Source organism: Rhamphochromis longiceps, linkage group LG3 (assembly GCF_057381845.1).
Source record: "Rhamphochromis longiceps isolate RC_006_pf linkage group LG3, R_longiceps_female_GT1.1, whole genome shotgun sequence".
Classification (NCBI taxonomy): Eukaryota; Metazoa; Chordata; class Actinopteri; order Cichliformes; family Cichlidae; genus Rhamphochromis; species Rhamphochromis longiceps.
The window spans coordinates 21,559,178-21,584,817 of record NC_140559.1 but is presented as its reverse complement, the minus strand read 5'-3'; the positions used below and the strand labels follow the sequence as shown (position 1 = coordinate 21,584,817).

The following is a 25,640-nucleotide window of genomic DNA, read 5'->3' as shown; positions in this document are numbered from 1 at the left end:
GGTCACAGATGTGCTTTTTGACCCCACTGTGGAAGAGTTTTTGTATTTTTAATGTACTTGTGTGTGGAAGCCTCTCCCACATTCTTTGCAGTACTTCATTTTGTCTCCAGTGTGGCTACGTTGATGTGGTTTTAGGTCCCGTTGATGATTGGAGGTTTTTCCTCAAAGGTTAAAAAGAAACTCTTTCCCACCACCACAGTGACGACAGGGTTGAGAACTGGATCCATCTGTGTTGCTCTACTACTGTGCTGCTCTACTGATCAGACTTGTTCCAAACACTCGGGTTACAATTACAAGATAAAAAAATCAATACATCCTCACAGTAACTGCACTTGTAGAGTTACTTTCAGGTGTGGATCCGTCGGTGGTTTCTCATGTGATGTGGAGATTTAAAAGTCTTCTCACACAGGTCACATTTATAAGGTCTCTCCTCAGTGTGGCTAAACATGTGTAGTTGTAACTGTGCGTCTGTTGTAAACAGTTTCCCACACTGATCACAGCAAGAAACATCATTTCCAGTGTGAATCCGTAGGTGACTATTTCGGTACTGTTTGTCGCTGAAACTTTTTCGACAAAAGTTGCAGCTGTACGCCTTAATTCCAGAATGGGTAACTAGATGCCTCTGTAAGTCCTTTTTTTCAGCAAAAGCCTTACCACACAACTCACAGCTGTGTGCTTTAACTCCACTGTGCACGATACGGTGTGATTTTAAGCTTTGATAATGGGTAAAAGACTTTCCACACAATTTGCAGCTGTAAGGTTTAACTCCACTGTGGACGTGTTGGTGTGTTTTAAAGGATTGAGCGTGGGTAAAAGACTTTCCACACAAGTGACAGTTGTACGCTTTAACTCCACTGTGGATAAGTTTGTGTGATTTTAAGCTTTCAGCCCGGGCAAAATCCTTCCCACACAAGTCACAGCTGTACGCTTTAACTCCACTGTGGATGACTTGGTGTATTTTTAAGCCTCTAGCCCGGGCAAAATCCTTCCCACACAAGTCACAGCTGTAAGGTTTAACTCCACTGTGCATGACTTGGTGTCTTTTTAAGCCTCTAGCCTCGGTAAAAGACTTTCCACACAAGTCACAGCTGTAAGGTTTAACTCCACTGTGGACGAGTTGGTGTTTTTTTAAGATTCGAGCCAGGGTAAAAGACTTTCCACACAACTCACAGCTGTAGGGTTTAACTCCACTGTGGATGAGTTGGTGTGTTTTTAGGCTGTCACTCCGGGTAAAATCCTTCCCACACTCATCACAGCTGTAGGATTTCTCTCCCTTTCTTTGACGTTTGTCAGCCTCCTGAGAGCGCTGACTTCTTGCTCCATGTTGGTCCTGCAGTGACAGAGATACAAACAGGCAGTGAGTGAAATGCAGTCGTGGAACGAACTGAAACTCCCTCCGTCAGTGGAAACAAACATGTCAACAAACACATTGTTGGTGTGTTAGCACCACCTTCTGGTGATAGTATCACATTACAATGATGTGACACAATGAGAGGTGTAATGAAAATTACATTATTGAAGAAATATATAAGTGGAGAAAATCTTTTACTTCATAAAATATTTTGAGTTCAACTGATGATATTGTTGTTTCAATATGTGCTGATAAAATATGATCTTTGCATTTTCTTCTAACTTCTGTGGTTTTTGGTTGTGAATGTAGAGTCTGTATATATGGAGGAGCCCAGGATGCAAAAGACAAAGCTGCTGTTAATTGTGTTTTAAAAACCAACCAGTTGCACACACAGTTTCAATAACAGTGTAACTGTGATGTTTTTCTCACCTTTTGTGTTGAAGTCATTGTTTCCTCTGTAGTGGCTGAGCTGAGTCCAAATGGCTGAAATTGTCCTTCTGCTGCTCCACCAGACTCTTCTCCTCCTGTTACTCAGCTGGGACACAAAAAGTATATACATATTTTACCCCTTACAAAAAGAAGCAGAGCAAATAAACATTACTACACTCCTCAGTGCAGGGCTTGCAAAATCTCAAAATCCCTGGTAACCCTTCGGGCAGGGAAGGGTTTTTGGTAGCCCAAAACAAATTTAAGTAGCCCAAATAAAAAAAGAGAGCAATTTTTTGATTGATGTTTTGTTTCCTGTTTTGTTTGCTTTACAATATTATACATTAAAGTATAATATTGTAACAGAAACATTAATCAAATTTTTTTTTTAAAACAAATTACAACATTGTATAAAAATTACAATCATCAACTCAAATACTTGGTTCTAATTGAACAGAAATTTCTATGAACTTGTAAGAACTGTGTAGGACATGAATCAGTCTGTGTCAGATCCTGAATTTGAAATTTCCACTGAAGTCACAGGTAAGAGGCAAGTGGAACCAAGATCTAGGCCATTTGCTTTTTTGAAGTTTGCAAAGACTGCTAAATCGTGCCAGTGGTAGTTCACTCTTTGCAACATAGTACGCTGTTCTAAACAGATTTTTCAGGTTTATTTTTAGTATGTTATTTGCAATTGGTGTTTGTTCTGGGAAAGATATTGCAGAGTGAGCAATAATGCATTTCTTATGGGTTCTAATGGGGGCCTTTCTTAAAATGAATGGTCCCAGCAACAAAGGCGCTTGTCGACTCAGAAATCAAGGGAAAACCAATAACACACCCGGCAGAACATTATGTTATTTACACGGATGCACATAAGTGGTCCGCATGTGCGCATTCGCTGTCAAAATAAAAGACGCAACGCATATAAAAGGCACTGTTTTTGTCCGCTGGAGTGGGATTCTCACGGCACATTCCACACCACATCTCTGTGCGTTCATCATTTGTTTGAAGCCAGCTCACCTCCTGCAACTACTTTTCCGAGAATACTTGCTTGAGAATGCTTCTTTTGTGGTTCGGACTCCTTCTGACATTTCTTCTGCCGTGGAGGAACACCACAGTAATTGCTTAAAGGACCTTGCTTCTTCGACATCTTTAAAAGTTCTAAACAAATGTCTGGCCTTCTCCTGAAAATATTATGTACGCAAACACGCGTTGGAACTTCTCATCTGGTTTTATTTTGACAGCGAATGAGCACCTGCGGACCACTTATGTGCACCCCTGGTTATATAGCTCATCATATTGCAGCCACAGAAATTCTTTTGTCCATGAAACCATAAAGCTGCACTTTCTTTTTGCCTTATAGTCTGATTTGTCATAACTTCTCCGTTTTGTGGTAAGCTTTTCTTTGGCTGTCACTTCTTCACCCTGACCTGTCTTATTTGGCTCTGCAGAACTAAAATATATATCCTGCTGCTTTTACACACACACTCACATAACGCTCAGCGATTCTCTGTCACTATACACAGTTCGCGCGATTGCAAAGTGAAAGCAAAAAACAAGCGCAAATTCAAACGCGATTTCAATATGTCACATATTGACAGTGGCTCACCGATGCCAATGACATAACTACCCAGCTACATTTCCGAAGGGATGCAAAAGCATTGACATGTAGTTTTCCTTCCTACGATAGCCCGATGGGCAGGGTCGGGCTAGCGATTTTGCGAGCCCTGGTATGGATTTGAACGGAACAGATCAACAGCAATAGCATTAATGAATGCTATTGAAAACATTTCATCAGAAAATATAATAATAATATATACTATAGGGGTATTCATTGATTTAAAAAAAGCTTTTGACACTCTGCAACACTCCATTTTGATTTCTAAGGCTACGTTCACACTGCAGGTCTTAATACTCAATTCCAATTTTTCGATCAAATCCGATTTTTTTTTGTCTGCTTGTTCACACTACAGATGAAATGTGACAGCAAACACGCTCCTGTGTGAACCCTCAAAGCGGCCCACATGCGCAAAAGAAGACATCACACAACGCGGTTCAGGCCCAGACCAAACCGTTTGTTTGACTGATGGCCCTTAATATAAAGACTTGTTTTGGACTTTACATTTCCCCAACTTTGCCGTAAGTTATTTTGTTATTTACATATGGCCTAATAATTATCCTTATTGCCGTTTTAGAAATCTGCAGATTATACAGTATAAATAAAATGTTCACGTTGTCCTTCCAACAGTTTCACTAACATCTACACGGGATGGACAGGAAGCGTTCGCGATGTCTTCTCAGGCACTTCTCCAGCGCTGATAATTGGCGTCCGTCTTCTGTCAGTGACGTAAAAGATGGATTTAATGCGACATGACCATTCAAACAGCAGTCGCTTTCTAAAACATCAGATATGTATCGGATTCAGTACCACATATGAAAGTGACCCAGATCAGATTTGAGCCGTTCACACTGTCATACCATGATCAGATATGGGTTGCATAGGGTCAAAAAAGTCGGATTTGATGCGCTTTCGCCTGCAGTGTGAACGTAGCCCAAATTAAGTACTTGTGGTGTGAGAGGAATACTATTGAACAGGTTAAGCAGTTATTTAGATAATAGGTTTCAGCATGTGCAGTGTTTAGGCAATTCATCTGATAGAATGAAAATAGAGTGTGGGGTCCCTCAAGGTTCTATTTTAGGACCACTTTTTAATTTATATATAAACAACGTTTGTGATGTGTCAAAAATGTTCAATTTTGTTGTTTGTAGACGAAACAATTTTTTTTTTCCCGAGAAAACTTGAAAGAAATGGCTAAAATTATGGTTATTGAAATTTAAAAAAAATTTTTTTTTAAATGATTTGATGTAAATAAGCTAACGCTGAATTTGGAAAAAAGACAGTTTATGATATTCAGAAACCATGTAAAGGAGGAAGAGATAATATTATCTATAGAGGGAGCATTAATTGAAAGAATGACAGGTTTCCATTTTCTGGGTGTAATAGTGGATGACAAGTTACCATGGAAACCTCATATTGAACATGTTAAAAAAAGTTGGCTAAAAGTATTTATATCCTGGGTAATGTAAGAGTGTGTGTGTGTGTGTGTGTGTGTGTGTATTAAAAAAAACCCCCAAAAAAACCACCCAGCACGCCCCTGCGGGCGGTTTATCCTTCAAGCTCGGGTCCTCTACCAGAGGCCTGGGAGCTTGAGGGTCCTGCGCAGTATCTTAGCTGTTCCCAGGACTGCGCTCTTCTGGACAGAGATCTCCGATGTTATTCCCGGGATATATATATAAATATATTAGTATAGAGAACACAGTAATAGTTTGTATATAAAATCTAAATTATTAAAACTAGAAGATATAGTGAAATTATAGACATTAATTATTATATTTAGGGCAAAAAATAAAACACTACCTCTTAAGTTACAAAGTGTATTTGTATTGTGTTCAGAACATGGGGAGGGAAGAAGGAAGTTTTATTTTAAGCATCGGTTTGCTCGAACCACACAAAGGCAAATGTGTTCAACAGTCATGGGCATAAGAAACTGGAATTCTCTCAATGATCAACTCATGTGTTGTACAAAGGTTTCTCAATTTAAAATCTGCTATAACAATAAAACGATAAACCAATATGAAGAAGTTGAAAATAACAGAATTTAACTGTAGACAAAATTATCCTTTCAGTTTGATATTTAGTGGTATTGCTCAATGTTGAGCATATTGTTCTGTTTGTTTTGTCTTGTTTTGTTTTGCGTAGAATATTGTCTGAGTATAATTTTGGTTGCCTATTTGTATCATCACAGATAGGGGGAAGGTTTTAATGAGGTTTTCCTGATCCTTTTCCTGCATGGAAACAGTGTTACTTTAATTAACAGGAAGGTTGTGGATAAGAAATGAATTACTGCTGTACAATGTGTGAAACAAAACATTAAATAAGTAAATATGGACTTCCAGAGATCCACAAAGGAGTCCCGCTCAGACTCATCGGTAGCAGTATAAACTCAGCCAACTAAGTTTATACTGAACCTCATTATCATCCTAGGAGTTAAAAAAAAAACATTTCAAAAATCCCTTTGTTAATGAGGAATTGAAAAATTTTACAAATGGAGAATTTATTCTACAATTCATTATTCAAGCACAGAATTCTTTATTTCGATGTGCGTGGCTCTTGTTGTCCTCCATATGGGGGTGTCAAAAATCACATTAGAAGTGGCACACATCACAATGGGGGTACCTGTTGACGGTGTTAACAACACCTTTACATTCACTTGGTGAACTTGCAAACGCTTAGGATTTAGCTGAACCTGACTTTAGATGTTTCTGAAACAAGAAGGACATACTGATTTCCTCTCCTGATATTGAGAGTGTTGTATTGATATTTTAACCTTTAAGGAGCACAAAATGTATTAATCCTACTAACACATACACGCATGCAATGAAGCTGTGTTTCTGATTTTATGGTTCACTTAGTGGGATGAGAAGCAATATATGAAATATTGGACTAATATTATATTAGGAAAGATGATTGAATTATAGCAGGGGTGAACAGAATGCAGCAGAGGGATTAAATGAGTGAGACTAGTAGATTCTTAGTTTCTTGTTCCTGGTGTGTGGGGGAGGTTTTACCATGACATACACCTTGTTACTTGGGATTGTTTGCCATTTTTGCAAACGATTCCTTTATCGATTCCAATGACGTCACCACGTTGCGGAGCGTCAGTTACCTGGCAGGAAACACGGCTCAAACGCTCAAAAGTTTGGTTATACTTTATGAGAATGGATGACAACAGGGCAACTTGCAATACTTGCCAAATTTATATTTCATTTAAGGGATACCCTCACCTATGGCCACGAGCTGTGGGTAGTGACCGAAAGAACAAGATCGCGGATACAAGCGGCAGAAATGAGCTTCCTCCGAAAGGTGGCTGGCCTCTCCCTTAGAGATAGGGTGAGAAGTTCGGCCATCCGGGAGGGGCTCAGAGTAGAGCCGCTGCTGCTCCACATCGAAAGGAGTCAGTTGACAAGGATGCCCCCTGGGCGCCTCCTGGGTGAGGTGTTCCAGGCATGTCCCACCGGGAGGAGGCCCCGGGGCAGACCCAGGACATGCTGGAGAGATTATATCTCTCGGCTGGCCTGGGAACGCCTTGGTATTCCCCCGGATAAACTGGAGGAGGTGGCTGGGGAGAGGGAGGTCTGGGCCTCTTTGGGCTGCTGCCCCCGCGACCCGGCCTCGGATAAAGCGGATGAAGATGGATGGATGGATGGATTAAAACACTACGAATATGCAAAAGCATTTGCTCACAAAACACACGATAACCTTAAATGAATGTCGTGTCTTTAATCCCGCTCCGGACTCGTGAATCAGCAGCAGGGACATTACTAAATATTCTTGTGTAATTGCTACAGAATAATTTATGTTATACTTTGTTATTGCTACAGAAGAATATTTATTTTATTATTTTACATTTACAATTTTTTTTCCTGGGGACCCTGTGACACCCCATTGGAGAGCCGTAGGCTGTGGATCTCTTAAGATCTCACTGTTGGGTTTATAAGGCCATGTTACTCCTAAATTTATATCTTGTTCAAAGAGAAGATATAAAACAAAGTTCTAAGCTAATCGACCTTAATGTTCTCATTTAAAAAAAAAAAAAAAGAATCGATAAGAGAATCGATAAAGAATTGAATCGTTAAACAGAATCGAAACTGGAATCGGAATCATGAAAATCTTATCAATACCCATCCCTGGATGTATGTATGTTTTTTCAGGAACAGGAAGATCACAGCGACATCCTAGGGTCGCATGAACTTGTGGGCTATGCAGACTTAATCTTGTAATTGTTCATTTCTGTGTGTATTTACCGTGTGCTATGCTATTTTCATGATGTGGTGCCAGATTTCTTTTCCTATGTATTAATAATATCACATTAGTAATAGTAATATTATTTCCTCACTTTAGTGTTCACCAGTTGTATGCATTCGCATAGAATGTTATCATAAGTGGGCCCCATATTATTGCACCTTCACAGTGGACCCATCGTAGACTGGAAGATCTCCAAAAATCCTACTTTAAGGGAGGTGACATGTGGTTGTAATTTTTCTCCGATCCATCCTTTATTTCCCTGCGTTTGAAGGATGGGTCAGATTCAACAATTGTCATAGCGCAACAAATTTCATAGCGCAAAAAAACCAAACAGCGGATGGTTGATGTGGGGCAGCCAAATAGTAAACTTTTAAAAGTAGGGCTGGGCTATATCATACCGCTCACGGTAATACCGGTATAATGTTGGGCAACGATAAGAAAATTAAATACCCCGATAAAATAAGGGTAAAACACGCATGCGCATTGCCTTTGTTTTCATATGCACATGGCTGGAAAAAGCACAGTGGTGACAGCGAATGAGAAGGGCGAAAGCGGATCGTTGAATGAAACGGATGAACCAGAATTGGTTTGTAAAAACGTTGCAACTTCAATGGCGCGGAACTGGTTTAGCTTTCGTCCATTAGATACACAACAAAGCACTATTTTTGGTAGAACGTGCTAGCAGGCCAGCGTTATTACCGTGTTTTTTGGAAAATACAGCACAACACTAAAATCAATCCTTTGATTTTTCTGAAAATTGACAGTGAAAATAGTGAAAATACATTGACAGTTGTTTTTGGTTTTTTTGCACTAATAAAATTGTGGAGTTGTAAAGTATTTTGTCTAGCGTCAATTATATCATTATCGCAAATTTTCTAATTATATTGTGATAAATATTTTTTAATCATATAGCCCTGCTCTATTTAAAAGTACTGAATGCTATGCCGCTTATTTGATTGCAAATGTTAAAAAACAAAGAACATTAAAACATGACTGTTGGAGAGATGTCGGCAAAGTTATGTGACATTAGTGATGTTTGTACAGGGTGGGCCATTTATATGGATACACCGTAATAAAATGGGAATGGTTGGTGTATCAAGTTACGTTGAAACCAAGCACACCATTGTTTTTTTTGTGACATTACCAATAAGTTTGATGTGTCACATGGCCCTCTTCTTATTGAAAAAACAAAAGTTCTATCCAAGATGGCCGATTTCTAAATGGCCACCATGGTCACCACCCATTTTGAGGAGTTTGCCCCCTCGCATATACTAATGTGCCACAAACAGGACTTTAATATCACCAACCACCCTGTACTTTCAGCATTAACATGGTTTTAAAGCCTTCACTGTAAAATATATAGTATGTAAATCTTACAGAGAATGTCTTGATTTTATGGATAATTAAAGCCAGTCATATATCCACAAACACAGCAAGCTGAAATCCACTGAAAACAGTCGACTGAAAACAACGCCAACGCCAGTTAATCTGGAACACGGGCCGATTTTTTGTCCCAGTCCAGCCCTGGATGCATCTGGAGACGGTCCTATTAAGTCCTATTCTAAAGGCTGATTGCCCTCCCCCACGCTTGTACCTGTGGCTTTCTGTCCTGGAGGTGGGGGCTGGTTGTTCTCCTGCCCGGTGTTCCAGATCTACTGGCGTTTAGATCAACTGGCGTTAGTCGAACAGATGTGTGGCAGTCTTGCGTTTCAGGAGCTGCTACCGACAAACCAGCAAAAAAAAAAAAAAAAAACGCCAAATGTGTCACCTGTGACATTTGTGAGGTTGTCTCAAACACACTCCGTCAGTCTTGATGCTGTTGAACAACAAAATGTTTAAAAATGTGGCGAGTTTACCTGGTGATATCCTCATGCGCGACGCGACCGCGAAAACAGCAAACAAGTAATACCACGCCGTTGTTGTTCACAGGACAGCAAGAGTAAACGATCGGGAGACTCTTGTCGTCGTTATCGTTCCCCTCGCACGGTTTATTTCTCCGAATTCAGCGTTTTTGCTCCACAACTAAAGCGAGCAGTTTACTTTGTGCACTAACATGGACTCGAGTCAACCAGCGCCACCTCTGGCCAAGTGCCACAGCCTACAGCCAGATCAACTGGTGACACACATCTGCAGCACGTTTGAATCAGTGTCATGCACTGATTCAACTAGTTTTTTAATTAAGCAGCAAGGCAGAACAAGGTCAGGGCTGTATCAAGACACGAGGACTAAACCCCAATTCAACCAGACCCAGAACTGATCCAGAATTAAAACAGGACTACAACAGTTCAAAATCAGGACTACTGAGGATTTAACCAAGACAGAACCAGAATCAGAACTAGATGATAGTAGCACTAAAAATCATCATAGACTTGCACTACACTTATTTTTTAATTTTACCAAAGTACAATGTTTAGATTGAGAAAAGTTTATATAATTATTTAGCCTTGTTGTGCAAACAAGCCTGCAGAACTTAATAAATATAGAATTTGAAAAATAACAAACCTAAAAAGAAACACTAGGTACGAGATACATGAAGACCTATGATACGGTGATACTTTTGGTAAGCAACCATTTGACTAACATGTGTGTCTCACCTGCTCTTGTTCATCTCTGTTCTGTCCTCATTCTCCTCTCTCTCCCTCTCTGTTCCTCTCTCTCCCTCTTTGTGCTGACAATCATCAAATATACAGTTGAAACCACATATTTATGTACTCTTCAGATCAAAACACAAACACTTATTTAATTGTAACATCAAATCAGACTAAATGTTTATTTTTTTTTAGATTGATAAATATAAAAAACATATTTGTTAACTTTAAGAGTAAAGAGAGAAACTATCTGTATTTCTTAATTGCAAATGGCACCAAATTGTATTCAAACCTGAGCCACACTTATGGAGCTCCACAGTTCTTTTCCTGGTGTTTTGGTTGATATCTCTTGATGTTCCCATGTCACAGAAACAGGCTCTGTGTTTTGCCTTATATGCATCCACAGCTGTGCCACCAATTTACTCACATGTACTCTACGAACCTATCAGAAGCCTCTTCAGCTCAGAATGGAATCGTCTGGAGTTTCTTATTAATTAACAAACATAGTGTACATGTACTCCTAAATTTGATGAAAGTGATAAAAAACAGAAAGCTCTGTCTCTCTTTATTCTGACATTTAACTAATTCAAAAGATATTTCAATATTTATCTAAAACAAAAGTTTACTCTAAATTGATGTTGTACAGTAAAAATGTTTTATGTTTTCTCCCTAAAGTGTAAATATCTGGTTACAAATGTGAATATCCTGCTGTGTACTGAAATCCCTCTTGTTTTGCATAGAAATATACTGAACAACATGCAAAGCATAATATATAAAATAACATTTACCTGAGTTTTTCTTTGAAAGAAGCCTCTAATGTCCATTCTTATGTTTCAGTACATAACTGAAACCGATTTAGTCGGGGAGGGTAAGAACTGAAAATATGAAATAAACACACGTAAGCTAAGACTCTCTAAAAAATAGCATTTGTTCGGCTTTTCATTTCGCCATTTGTTGATTCACTTGAACAGCAAGTAACGTAATATTGGTCAAGTGATCAGTTTGATATCAATCTTTCGTGATTCACCGTCATATTTACATTATTTGTACGGTACGAATGATTTGCTTTGGTACCTGGTCAAACTTAAGCTCTCCTTAGTATGGCTGGCTCCGTCTCTCCAACAGCGCACTCACGGGCAGCAGCTGCCCCGCCCCCTCGCTCAGTCGCTTAGTGCCTGAGCTCGGATCATACCAATATCAGGGGGGGATTCACGCACAGTCGTAAATTCCCACAGTGTGCACTATGTGCTTCGAATATTGTGTGTACTTTTTATTTTATACAGTTGTCAGCCAGGCATCTAACTATGAAAAAATTACACTCCAAAAGACCCCGGGCTTCTGACAAAACAACCCGGGCTTAAGCCCAGTAAGCCACCCCCACGCTCCACCCCTGGTCATGCACATTTGTACCTTTCAATTGTGTGTTTGTGCGTCATGCAAATAAACCATTGAAAAGAATGAAATGATATCATACATTCCTTATTGGCCTACATTTGTACAAAATTTCAAATTATATACACAAAGTCATAGAAATCACCACTCCAATTGGTCATCATGATTTTGATATTCTCTTTTTCCATAACAATGAAATACACCTTGGACAAATATGACAAATCAATATTTCATTAGTGTTGTCACATCACATCCTGTAAGCAGAGTCTGTCTGTGTCTTTTCCCTGGAAATGAATATTTCCAGCCAATATAGGCAATCCATCAACTTGGCTGGAGTTATATACAGTCTGTATAAGTGTGGTTAATCTAATGAACATTTGTAAGGAGATGGCAGTTACTGTGAATTCACAGCAGTTACACAGTGATTAGTAATAAACAGCCAGTGAGAGTGAGTGGATTTAAGAAAGTCAGTGACTCAGGTGTGTCACTTGGTTTGTCATCTGTTTGTGAGACTGGAGGAGACGTAGAAATCCTTTGTTTTAAATCTTAGTTAGGAAGATTCCTGTTTGAAAACAAGCACTTTCTGTGAGAAATGCAAGAAGTACATCTGCAGAAAGCACACAGTTACATTCTGTCCATCATGTGGACAAAATTGAAAATGTTGAGCATTGAAAAACTGAGAATGTTGGGCAAGTTCAAAAGAAATGTGTTTGTAAGAACGAAAAACCAAATTGTTCCTAAAATAGTTATGGAAAGTCTAACTGTTGTATGCCTGTGTTCTACATGTTTATCTGATGGGAAATAAAGTTGCTATTGTTTTATTGCAGTTTTTTGATAATTCTGAGTGGATTTACACAGTACGGGTCAAAATGACCCGCAACAAAATCAATGTCAATTGTTTGTTCTTCAACATAGTACAAGGGTTAATTTCCAAAACTTCCATATGATCTTCAATTTGTAGCAGATCCACTATCACACAGCAGCTGGAGCAGTCTCCAATGGAGGTCAGTCCACTGCTGCCACCTGTGGCCAAATACCATAGCCTACTACTAGATTAACTTGTGACACATCTGCACCTGCTGCTATGATCACATTGAGTAAAGGCTGAGTGGCTGCACTTACCCCTGGTACATCCAGATCTACCCACAAACATGTTGACATATGCAATCCCAGCAATGTGGATTGTCAACACTAAAAACAATCAGTAAGCAAAGACAACAGGGATCACTTTTTACTGTTTATTTAGCACCCACAACATTTGTAGTCGCCTTCTGCACAAGGGAAGTCCACACACACTGTGTGGTACCACTTTCCACAGAAGGTGCATTCAATCTGCAAGATTGAATGAGATACTAATCACCTGCTGTACATTCACAGTAACTACCATCTCCTTACAAATGTTCATTAGATTGACCACATTTATGCAGACTGTATATCACAACCAGCTCTAAAATGTTTGTTTGCAGAGGAAGACACAGGCAGACTACGCTAACGACATGTGATGTTACAACACTGATGAAATATTGGTGTGTCATATATTTGTTCACGACATTTTTCTTATGGGCAAAAGTATTGATATGAGGATAGTAATTCTTGTGACTATGTGTATGTCATTTGGCATTTTGTACAAATGTAGGCTGATAATAAATATATGATACCTCACCGACCGACCACAGTATGTGAGGACTCAGGGCTGTGTGTCGGACAGGGTCGTCTGCAGTACGGGGGCCCCACAGGGAACGGTTCTGGCTCCGTTCCTCTTCACCATCTACACTGCAGACTTCTCCCACAATTCCACCCAGTGCTTCCTGCAGAAGTTCTCTGATGACTCTGCAATAGTCGGCCTCATCACTGATGGGGACGACAAGGAGTACAGAGGTCTGACCCAAGACTTTGTGGACTGGTGCCAGCTGAACTACCTCCAGATCAACGCCAGTAAAACCAAGGAACTGGTGGTAGACTTCCGCAGGCACAAGCATTCTCCACTGCAACCACTGAACATCCAAGGTATGGACATTGAGGCTGTGGACAGCTACAGGTACCTTGGTGTTCATCTGAACAATAGACTGGACTGGACTCATAACTCAGACGCCCTCTACAGGAAAGGGCAGAGCAGGCTGTACCTGCTGCGGAGACTCAGGTCGTTTGGAGTGGAGGGCCCACTCCTGAAGACCTTCTATGACTCTGTTGTGGCTTCTGCTATCTTTTATGGTGTGGTCTGCTGGGGCGGCAGCATCTCTGCTGGGGACAGGAAGAGACTGAACAGGGTGATCCGAAGGGCCAGCTCTGTTCTAGGATGCCCTCTGGACCCAGTGGAGGTGGTGAGTGACAGGAGAATGGTGGCTAAGCTGTCATCCCTGTTGGACAACATCTCCCACCCCATGCAGCAGACTGTGACAGCACTGAGCAGCTCCTTCAGTGGGAGACTGCGGCACCCACGGTGTGGGACGGAGAGATTTCGCGGGTCTTTCCTCCCCACTGCTGTCAGACTCCACAACAAAGACTTTAACTGATCAAGCACACACATCCATACATATGAAATAATACTAAGTGCAATAATCCTTTCTGTCATCGTTGTATTTTTACTCAGTTGTATATAGTATTTGTATTCTATTTTTATCTTATTGTATATTTATTTTATTGTATTCTACTGTATATAGTATTTTATTCTATTCTGTACAGTTGTGTACTGTATTTATTCTTATTGTATTCTAATTTTTGCCTCATAACTTTTGCACTGTCCACTTCCTGCTGTGACAAAACAAATTTCCCACGTGTGGGACTAATAAAGGTTATCTTATCTTGTCTTATCTTATATCATTTCATTCATTTCAATGGTTTATTTGCATGACGCACAAACACACAATTGAAAGGTACAAATGTGCATGACACGAATTCAAACGTGGTGCAGATGTGTGTCACCAGTTGATCTGGCTGTAGGCTGTGGCACTTGGCCAGAGGTGGCGCTGGTTGACTCGAGTCCATGTTAGTGCACAAAGTAAACTGCTCGCTTTAGTTGTGGAGCAAAAACGCTGAATTCGGAGAAATAAACCGTGCGAGTGGAACGATAACGACGACAAGAGTCTCCCGATCGTTTACTCTTGCTGTCCTGTGAACAACAACGACGTGGTATTACTTGTTTGCTGTTTTCGCGATCGCGTCGCGCATGAGGATATCACCAGGTAAACTCGCCACATTTTTAAACATTTTGTTGTTCAACAGCATCAAGACTGACGGAGTGTGTTTGAGTTAACCTCACAACTGTCACAGATGACACATTTGGTGTTTTTTTGCTGGTTTGTCGGTAGCAGCTCCTGAAACGCAAGTCTACCACACATCTGTTCGACCAACGCCAGTTAATCTGGAACACGGGCCGATTTTTTGTCCCAGTCCAGCCCTGGATGCATCTGGAGACGGTCCTATTAAGTCCTATTCTAAAGGCTGATTGCCCTCCCCCACGCTTGTACCTGTGGCTTTCTGTCCTGGGGGTGGGGGCTGGTTGTTCTCCTGCCCTGCAGCCAATCCTTTTGTTCATATTCAAAGACTGTTTTTCTGTATGTATTCTTACCCCCTAAAACCCGTCGTATTGTAATGTTGCAAGCAATCACAAACTCTACAGTCTGTCTAACTCCAATGTATACCAAGCAATCTATTATTCTCAACAGAGCTAAAAGCTTACCTTTAGATGAGCCCACAAACCGAGAGAAACTCCGTGATGAAGCTGGAAGTCTTAACAAACAGATCAGGGAGCAGAGACCCACGTGGTTCACGCTGATCTGAGCTACGATCCAGGAAATAAGGGTGTTCAGATCGATGCAGAAATTGATCCCAACGTTGGTAGTGGTATATATTCCTGTAAGTTTACTACTTTACTCCAGTTTCATGAAAAAGTAACTCTCTCTGCTCGACACCTCTCCTGCACACACACACACACAATTTCTCCGCCCCCTTTTCCCGACTCTGCCGTGATTTGTTACTCGGTTTGGTCACATGACTCACTTGCACAACGTAACCACGCGGGTTTTTTTTTTTTTTTTTTTTTTAAATAAACTTTATTTAACAAACAATGAGTATACAACATACGAACAGATGAAGTATACAAAACAACAGAACATGAATACACAAAGCCAGGGGTAAAAGAAAAAGGTAACAATTATAAGAATACACGCAAAAATTCACATACATAAATTGTTTTGAGAGCCTTTTTGTTGGTGGAGTCTGATATTGATTGTATGTACATTTCCACATCCTTAAAATAATGCCAGAAATATGGTGTTTTGTTAGTAAACTTACATTTATGGATAAAAAATTTAGCTAAAAGTATTAACAAATTTATCATAAAAAAACATTTATCATGCTTCTTGGGGAACTTAAAGAAACAGAATAAAACATTTTCCCATCGTAAAGAAAACTCCCTTAAAATATGGACAATAACAAAGCTGCTAAATTCCTTCCAGAATCTCTGTGTAAAAGAACAGTACCAAAAAAGATGTGTCACAGTTTCTGGATGATCCCCACAGAAAGTACAATTAGTATTTATGTCCCTTTTAAATTTTACCATGTAGTGACTGGCTGGATAACATTTATGTAGAATTTTAAATGAGACTTCTTTTACCTTATTTACAATCAAATATTTATGGGGGACCATCCAGACTGTCTTCCACTTGATATCTGGAACAAATCGGTTCCAATAAGATATTATATATGGGAGAGAGACGATATCTTCTTGGAATAAGCTACGTATTCTCTTATTGCTGTTACCAAGTTCCTGTGAAAAGCAGATTTTTCCTATTGGTGACTCAGCTGGATCAGAGAGCGTGACTGAGGTAGAGATCGAGCTGTCAGTGTTTTTATATAACATTAAAGTCCCTGAGGGTATGGCACCAAGCACCATTGAGAATTCCTGAACACTGATCGGAAAATTATATAGTGCAATAAAGTCGTTGTAAGTAAGTAGTTGTCCCTCTTTATTAACCAGCTGAGCCACCAATAGGATCCCATTTTGGATCCAAGTTTCCAGGAAAAGTGATTTATTTTTATATAAAATATCTCTGTTGTTCCAGATAAGGTATTTGTGAGGTGAGAAGTTGTGTTTATAAATGAGGGTCCACGCTAAGAGGACCTGCTTATGGAAGGATGAAAGCTTTACAGGGAGTTTCTCAACATTGTAATTACAATTTAAAACAAAATTAAAGCCACCAAAATGAGAGAAAATATAATATGGTATAAAGTTCCAGATAGAGGTAGGGTTTTTAAGAAAATGTTTAGCCCAATTAATTTTGAAAGTGTTATTTAAAGTAGAAAAGTCTAAGACGTTAAGCCCACCTGATTCGTACTTATTCATCACAACAGTTTTTCTAATATAATGCGTACGGTTTTTCCATATAAAATTAAAGAGCATACGGTCAATATCTTTACTAATTTTCTTATCTAGATGTAAGGAGAGAGCAGCATATGTTAATCGGGATATCCCTTCTGCTTTAGTAATTAACACTCTACCTTTCAAAGACAAGTCCCTTTGCAGCCACTGGTTGAACTTTTTTAGGGTTTTCTGTATAATTGGAGTGAAGTTTGAAGAGCATCTTGATTTTTGGTCTTTGGATATTAGCAGTCCCAAGTATGTGACTTCTTGTTTAACAGAGATATTACAGATAGTATTTGCAGGGCAGTCTTTAATTGCTAGTAACTCACACTTTTTAAGATTTAGGCATAAACCAGAGGCCTCAGAGAAATCACTAATCACAGTAAGGGCTGGAGGGATTTGGTTCGCATTCTTCAAGAAGAGTGTGGTGTCATCGGCTAACTGGCTGATGACGAGCTCCTTATCAGCTATGGTGATTCCTTGTACAACACTGTTCGAAATATTAGTTGCAAGAATTTGTGTACAAAGTAAAAATAAATATGGTGAAATAGGACATCCTTGGCGAATACCACGTTTCAGGTCAAATCTCGGGGTGGAGCCGTTAATCATTTTAATAGAACTATTGCCATTTGTGTATAAGGTTTTGACAGCTTTACAGAAAAACTTGCCAAAGCCAAATTTTTCCAAAGAGTGGAAAATAAATTGATGTTCAATTGTATCAAAAGCCTTATAAAAATCCAGGAAGAGAATGAAACTATTGTCAGGTATCAGATCAGAGTAACCAAGTAAATCCAAAACCAGTCTAATGTTATTAGAAATGTGTCTGTTTCTCATAAAGCCTGATTGTGTCTCATCAATAATTGTTTCCAAGACCTCTTTAATTCTGTTAGCAAGTATTAAGGCCATAACCTTATAGTCATTATTAAGCAGGGAGATGGGTCTCCAATTATCAATAAAGAGTAAGTCTTTGTTTGGTTTTGGAATAAGTGTTATGAGACCTTGAGTAAGAGAAGGAGGGAGGGTGTTATTCTCTATACTTTCTGTAAAAACCTGCAGTAAAAATGGAGCCAGGAGATTAGAAAATGATTTATAAAACTCTGCAGTCAAACCATCTGTGCCGGGAGATTTATTGGCCTTAAGTGCAGAAATGGAATTACAAACTTCCTCCACAGTCAGAGGGCTGTCACAAGAACTTCTATCTTCCACAACAATAGATTTTAGGTTTTTAATATTATTGAAAAATCCTGTTGAGACAGCCTCATTATATTTTGAGTCGTATAGTTTAGTATAGAATTCGGCACAGAAATGTGAAATTTCTCTAGGATTGTCAGAGACAATGCCATTAATATTTAGTTGATGAATAGAGTTTGTTTTTGATCTGTATTTTTCAAGTCTGAAAAAGTAAGCAGAATTTTGTTCGCCCTCCTCCAGCCACCTCTTCCTGGATCTTATGAAAGCACCCTCAGCCTTGCGTCGATATAAACCGTCCAATTTATTTTGAAGTTCTAGTAAACTTAATTTATCTTTCTCTGAGATTTCTTCTGGGGACTTCTGGTAATAAGAGGCAATTCTGCTTATTACTTCTTGTTCTTCAGCTTTCCTTAATTTAGCAATTTGACTCCCGTATCTTCTCAAGAATTTGCATGCTTCAAATTTAAAAAGTTCCCAATTGGTACAAAAGGACTTCTCTCTGTTAGCTTTGTTCCAATAATAAACAATTAAGTTATTAATCTGCATGTTAACCATTTTATCTTTTAGTAAAGAATTATTTAACTTCCAATAAGAGAATTTATGAGGTATATTATCCAGTGTAAACATTTGGACGTTAATATGAATTGCTCTATGATCAGTGAGGGGGGTGGCAAGTATATTAACGGTAATATTATCTTTATCAATACAGTCAGAAACAAGCCAAAAGTCAATACGTGATTGCCTGGATCCTGTCTTATTGCTCCAAGTAAAGAGTCTATCATCTGGAAATTTTTCTCTCCAAATATCCACAAGATTAAATTTTCCCATAAATTCTTTTAAGTTTGCACTGTATGAAGACTGCTGCCCTGGAGGCCACCTATCAACCGTATTGTCTAAAGCAATGTTAAAGTCTCCACCAATTAAGAGGACTGAATTTGGGTATTTGGAGAGCCAGAAATTAATTCTTTCTTCTAAGGAGTCAAGTAATTTATCATTTTCAGTTTTATTATTGTAACCATATATATTTACTGCAATGAAAGTACTGTTATTGTGTCTGATTAGTGAGCAGAGGTAGTGTCCTAAGGTGTCACAGTCAGAGTGTAACACATCTCCAGAAAAAGAATTTTTAAGCGTGGCAACTCCAGCAGAACGCTCAGAGCCATGGGACAACCAGACTTCATTACCCCATTGTGATTTCCAAAAATTTGTATCAGCAGGTGTGGAATGACTCTCTTGGAAAAAGCAAAAATCTGTTTTAAATTGTTTGGCAAATAAAAACAAAGCTTTGCGTTTACATGTTTGTCTTAAACCCCTGGTATTAAGATAAACAAATGAAAAAGACAAAGTTATTAGAAAAAAGAAAGAGAAAAAGTAAGTTCTAAACTTCTACAGCTAAGAATAGATCTATAGGATAAGGGGACCGGGTGCTGCACAATTTAGGTAGTAGAACAGTAAAAACCCTGAGTGACTAAGCTTACAAAAATACAGTATTTAACTATCTACTATGGTTTAAATATAGCTTTTTATAGATAAACACACTCTTCAACACAAAATAAAATTTTAACCTGAGGGTGAAAATACCAAGTTCACCATGCAAACAAGCTCACAGAAATGTCATTTCGGAGACTGAATAAGCGTCTCTATGAAGGAGGGAAAACTTCTGATCCACTGATGAATCCTCGGCCTCCCACGAAATAAGCCGGCTTACCCTCCTTACGGGCTTTGTCTATCATCGGCCACAGTTTGTCACGACGTTCTCTGTCCTCCCTGGACAGATCTTCAGCGAACCTCAAATGATTGTCCTGCAGGTAGGAGGATGTTTTGGCTGCTTTCCATACAGCATCTCTGTAGATTCGGGAGGTGAACTGCACGATGATGCCTCTAGGTCTGGTGCTACCTTGTCGCTTGGCTCCGAGTCGGTGTACGGTGTCGATAACGTCAGGCAGCCTACGATTTTGTTCTGGCAGAACAGACTGGCATATCACAGTCACCTTTCCCCTTATGTCTTCTTTCTCAGCCTCCTTGACTCCATGTAGTCTGAGATTCCACCTCCTGGAATATCTTTCCAACTCAGATATTCTCTGTTGGCAGTTGTCCACTCGACCTTCCTCTTTAGTTACTTTTTTTTCCAAGTCGCAAACTTTCCCCTTCATATCTTTCATTTCCGCGCACACAAAATCAATCGTCTTTTTGAGACCCTCAATCTGGAGCGTATTCTCTTTCACCATGTTCGAGTTCTCTCTCACCATGCTCTCAATGTTATCAGACCTGGTGTTTATTAGTGCCGACAGACGAGAAATTATCTCATTTACATCAACTGGGTCAGAGCTGCTGCGTTCGTACATCACCTTCTTCGGAGCTGGCGATTGGAGAGGTGTAACAGGGAGAGGTGGGAACTCATCCATTTCTTCTTCGGCTAACTTGAGTGCCACCGTAGTGGCTGCGTAGTTATGGAAGCTATCCATTAGCACGTTGCTGGACGTAGCACTCTCCTCGTTAGCATTCTCAGGCGCTATCTTAGACTTGGAACTTTCCAGTCCCCTTTTTGCTCCTTTCTGATTCGGCATTCTGCTGCTTCTTGCCCTATGATTGCTGTATCTTCTCTTATTTAGTGAATTGTTAGTGTTAGCAGCATAAAGCTTAGGTTTTACCGTTGTTCACGAACTTTCTGTGCAGAACTCGGTAGAGAGCGTCTACTCACTCCGCCATCTTGGCACCCACCGTAACCACGCGGGGTTGTCACTACCCGATCCGTACCGGAAACCCGATCGGTACCCCGCATGCGCGAAAGGTTTCTACTTCCGGTCGTAGCGTTTTACGATAGTTATGGGTCAGAGTAAGAGTTAAGATGTTAAGAATAACAAGTATATCTTAAAATGTTTGCAATAATGAAGCGTTTCAGTACAATGTAGACAAAAATGAAAAATAAAAAGAAAGTTACGGATCAGGACTCTCCGATCCTTACTGCGCATGTGTAAAGTCTGACCGTACAAATCGGGTCTACCCGATCCGTACCGCGCATGTGCAGATGTTTTCTTCTTCTTCTGTTCGTTTAATGGCAGTTTACTCCCCAGTGTACGAGGATACCGCCACCTGCTGACCGAGCGAATAAACCCTATTATAAACTGAATTATCGTCATTACAAACGTGTGTTAAATCTGATTTAGCGATAGTCGAGTGTGTTTATGCTTGTCTGTGAGGAGAGGATTGTTGGAATAGTGATGATGATGTGCGCTATCACTGTCAATTGTCAGTAAACACTTCATCTGGCTGATGAATCTACACGTGAGATATTACAAAGTCTGCATTATTAACTCTGTAATTAGGCGCCATTCTTCTTATTTTACGGCGCTGTTGCTCAATCGGGGGACGCTCTCTGTTGAGGAGAAAAGCATGAATTTCTTTGTATACGGATTATCCATTGTTTAAATGTCCCGGGCAGTCGAAAAGGAGGCAGAGCTGTTGAGAAATGCTAGGAGCTAACTGGGCGCTAACCGTATCAATCAAATATATTGAATGTCGCAATGTTGGCAAAGAGAGGAAGTGACGTAAGATTTGCGCATGCGGGGTACCGATCGGGTTTCCGGTACGGATCGGGTAGTGACAGGGGTGTAATTTCAAAATTAGCGCTTAGCGCTTTGGAGTTGACGTCACGCCGCAATGCATTGTGGGAGTGCAACGCCATTTTCGGGGTCTACGAATCAAAACAAACACACTGGTCGTGTCCAAATTCATGGGCTGCATCCTCCTGACGACCCGGCCTTCGCGGTATACTTGGGCCGGGTCCTCAGAACAGAATGTAGGGTAGGCCTGAAGTAAACGGCCATGAAATTGGACGGTCTCGCCTTCTGATTAGCGTCACCGCTGTCTCGGTGGAGTTTAATAAACTCAGCCGTCTGCTCCTTGCTATCTAAAATATAACAGGACTAGGGATGGGTATCGTTTAGGTTTTATCTGATACCGGTGCCAAATCGGTACTTTTGAAACGGTGCCGGTGCTTAAACGGTGCTCGAACCGGTGCTTAAAGAATGGAGAACACAAACTTTGTCCAAAAACCTCTCATGTTCAGCTGTATTTTTGTAAAAAGATAACAATGTTAGCCTTTTCTGCAGCTATGGGGCATATATGGTATCACTCTTGGCTGGAAGCAGTGCTTAAACAATGGAAAAAAAACACAAACTTTGTCCAAAAACCTCTCATGTTCAGCTGTTTCCCACTTTTTCTTTGGTCATTTTAGCTATTTTGTCCAGGGTGAAGGGTGTATCTGCCATCAAACAAGAAGACAGCCGCATGTAGCTATGATGATGTTTGCTAGTTCACCTTACATGCATTAATGTAATAACGTGGTTAGCCTACTCAACGTAAATTACACTTGAACAACATTAAGCTACTCACGCAGAGAAGAACGGCTGCTGCTGCATCAATATCCTCATCATTTCTGCTACACTGGCAGGGCTAGGGGCCAGGACTCTATTCTTCGGGTTTTTGGGGGATGTTGCTCCGGGTCCGATAACTGGCAACCCACCCAACGTGCACAGTGTGAGGTCTCGCAGCAAGCTATCAAATACGGCGCATTTCTCGGCTTTTAAAAAAAACGCTATGCGTCGCCAGGTGTTTCATCGGATTCGAGGTGTTACCTCCTTTGACAGTATCACAGTATCAGCTTAAAGCACTTGTTGCTGCTGAGTTTGCATATTTTGCTTTGAAGTACAGCCAGACTTTTGACCGCTTCGCCTTGGACATTTTTAATCTGTAGCTCTGCTGTAACTGAACGTACGTACCTGGCCCCGCCTACTATCCTGGGAAACGTAAAATGATTGGCTAGAAGTGTATCACAGCTCAGGAAAAAAAGCACCGAAATAAAGCACCGAAATGTGCGCTGCTTTTCGGTCTGGTTACTACCGTTTATGTCAGAACCGGTGCCATCATGGCACCAGACACCGGTACCCATCCCTAAACAGGACACTGGCGTAAATTCTCGACTGTCTCATACTTCTGTTTAATCAGTTTTCTGTTTGACGTTTAGTCAGCTGTGTGAAAACCAAGGAGGAACCCACCCGGGGGATTGATAACGTTTTATTTTATCTAATCTAATAACTTTAATCTCAGCCAAACCGATTTACTCACGAACAAACAAAACACTGAAAAAAGCCCAACAATAACATTTTTAGGTTGTCTAAGTGACTTATATATTACGTTTAACCTGAGCAGCGAAAGTCTGCGGTGATCTGAAAATGATGTGCCGGGAGTTGTGCCGTTCTCGGCCGCATCAGTAACCCTCGAGCTCCCGGCTAGCTATCGAGCTGGTGGGTAGCAGACGCCTCCGAAAACGTCGAAGCAATTTTGCAAATATGCGATATCTTGATAAACCGAGCAGATATTTGATGTTTACACAACTACTTTCTCACCTGAAAATATGTTGAAAGTTTATTTTGTGACCCAGAAAGATTAGTATGAGTAATTTTAAAACTTAGTAGCGGCCGCCATTGTTGGAAACTGGAGTTTGGCTGGGCCGCGCTATGAATTCTGGGATATGATAGGCCATGAAGGACACACCCGACCCATCCTTCAAATTCGGGGAAAAGGAGGACGCATTTGTCGGCTGCATTCGGAGGTGTCTACGAATTTGGACAGCCTTCGGCGCGTCGCTGTGACGTAATCGGTCTACAAATGCGGCCTCAGGAGGATGCAGCCTATGAATTTGGACACGACCACTGTGTTGGAACGACGATTACAAGATGCTTAAAAGCAGCTCAAAAGAGAATGGACTGTATAGAGACTGATTTCGTTCAGAGGCGAAGCAGCGGTACTTGCAGAAAATAGCGTGCATTGGAAACCAGGGGCGATTTTAGCCCATTTTTGGGGGTGCTTCAGCACCCCCAAAAATGAATCAAAGGACTCCCAAAGATTTCTTACTTTGTTGACAATATTTGCTGTTTGTGTGACACACTACTAAAAATATAAAAGCATACAGTACTTGGTTGAGACGTAACACTTTAACAACAAAAGTATAGATAACCTCCCCCCTCCCAAAGTGGTTTGTTCCAGCTCGTCTCTCCTACTCTGACTCTAGCGTCCTTTCTGCCAGAGCGATGGTGGCTGAGAGGCAGCGGAGCTGCGGTGTGAGTGCCTGGCTTAAAACAGGACATGTTGGCTGCATTTAACCTTCAGTTACTCTTTATATAGTTAGGTAAGAGTCAGACCATGTTTCTTTTTAGCTGAAAAACATTATAGGTAACCTGCAGTGTTGACAACGTGTTTTCCGACGATGTTTGCTACCCTACAATCCGTCGTGCTCTGTAGTAAAATCAGCGACATTTGACCATCCTGTCGCTCCCATTGAAATGTATACAGCCTATTTAAAATCTAAAACTTAAAATTGTCCGCAGCCTGCTGTTGTTACCACTGTCCTGTTAGAAATGGATACTAACTAGCTAACTGACTGAATGCCCATTAACCTTATAACTCCTGTTGTGTGTGTGTGTGTGTGTGTACAGAGAGACAGCCAGGTTCATAATGGATATAAGGAAGTTTTTTCAAAAAAAGGAGCCACATTCAGGTAAAAGTGTAAAATCAAATGATCCGTTAATCAAGAATAACGTTGGATCAGTGTTTCAATATCTATATATTTTATTAGGTGTACATGTGGTTTGGTTTTTTGCCTTTTGGTTGAAATTACACTGAAACAGGACTTTTTTGTTAGTGATCTTAATAGTATTTTTTTTATATTAATGTCATTTTTTCATCTAATTGAATACAATCTATTTGTGTATAATTGCCAGTCCAAAGAGGGAGAGAGGAAAGAGGGAATGTGAGGAGAAAGTACAAGGTCAGGATGGACTGTCATTTAATTTCGTTGTCTGTTTAATGTATGGTTTATAACTTATATCACTGTTTTTTACCAGAAAGCACTTTGGTTACCCATGTTGTTTTAAAGTGCTCTATAAATAAAACTGGATTAGATTTGAATGAGGAAGATAACAGAGAGAAAAAAGAATGGAATATGGTGGTGAAGTTAGATGGAAAAACTGTTTATTCAAAAATAACTAAATGAACGTATTGCAAGATGCTTATCTGATAGATTTCATGGATGCTTCGTGTGCTTTTAAAAATGCAGATTGATACATGATTTTATGACTAAGGTACCTGTAAAAGTGTGATCTCAGAGTAGCCTGTAATAATTTTATATATATTTATTTATTTATTTATGTATTTATTTATTTATTTTTCTGCCCCACTGTGTGTGTGTATATATAAAAAAAACCACCCAGCACGCTATGGGGTTGAGGTCTGGAGACTGGCTAGGCCACTCCAGGACTTTCAAATGCTTCTTACGGAGCCACTCCTTTGTTGCCCGGGCGGTGTGTTTTGGATCATTGTCATGTTGGAAGACCCAGCCTCGTTTCATCTTCAAAGTTCTCACTGATGGAAGGAGGTTTTGGCTCAAAATCTCACGATACATGG

At 40.1% G+C, this 25,640-nt stretch overlaps 1 protein-coding gene and 1 long non-coding RNA gene across 2 annotated transcripts; one reads left to right on the top strand and one right to left on the bottom strand.

Moving 5' to 3' along the window:
- Window positions 1-260: 260 nt before the first annotated feature.
- On the bottom strand, window positions 261-15,564 carry LOC146673404 (uncharacterized). Its single transcript, XM_085401840.1, has 3 exons — window positions 15,303-15,564; window positions 1,781-1,886; window positions 261-1,330 (listed from the first exon to the last, which is right to left on the bottom strand). Exons 2-3 carry the CDS (start codon window positions 1,796-1,798, stop codon window positions 347-349), a joined length of 1,002 nt encoding a protein of 333 aa, XP_085257966.1. The 5' UTR covers window positions 1,799-1,886; window positions 15,303-15,564; the 3' UTR covers window positions 261-346.
- Window positions 15,565-24,005: 8,441 nt separating this feature from the next.
- LOC146673403 (uncharacterized) lies at window positions 24,006-25,355 on the top strand. Its single transcript, XR_014910489.1, has 3 exons — window positions 24,006-24,366; window positions 24,674-24,735; window positions 24,959-25,355. It is a non-coding gene; the product is annotated as an uncharacterized LOC146673403 (long non-coding RNA).
- The last annotated feature ends 285 nt before the right edge of the window (window positions 25,356-25,640 follow it).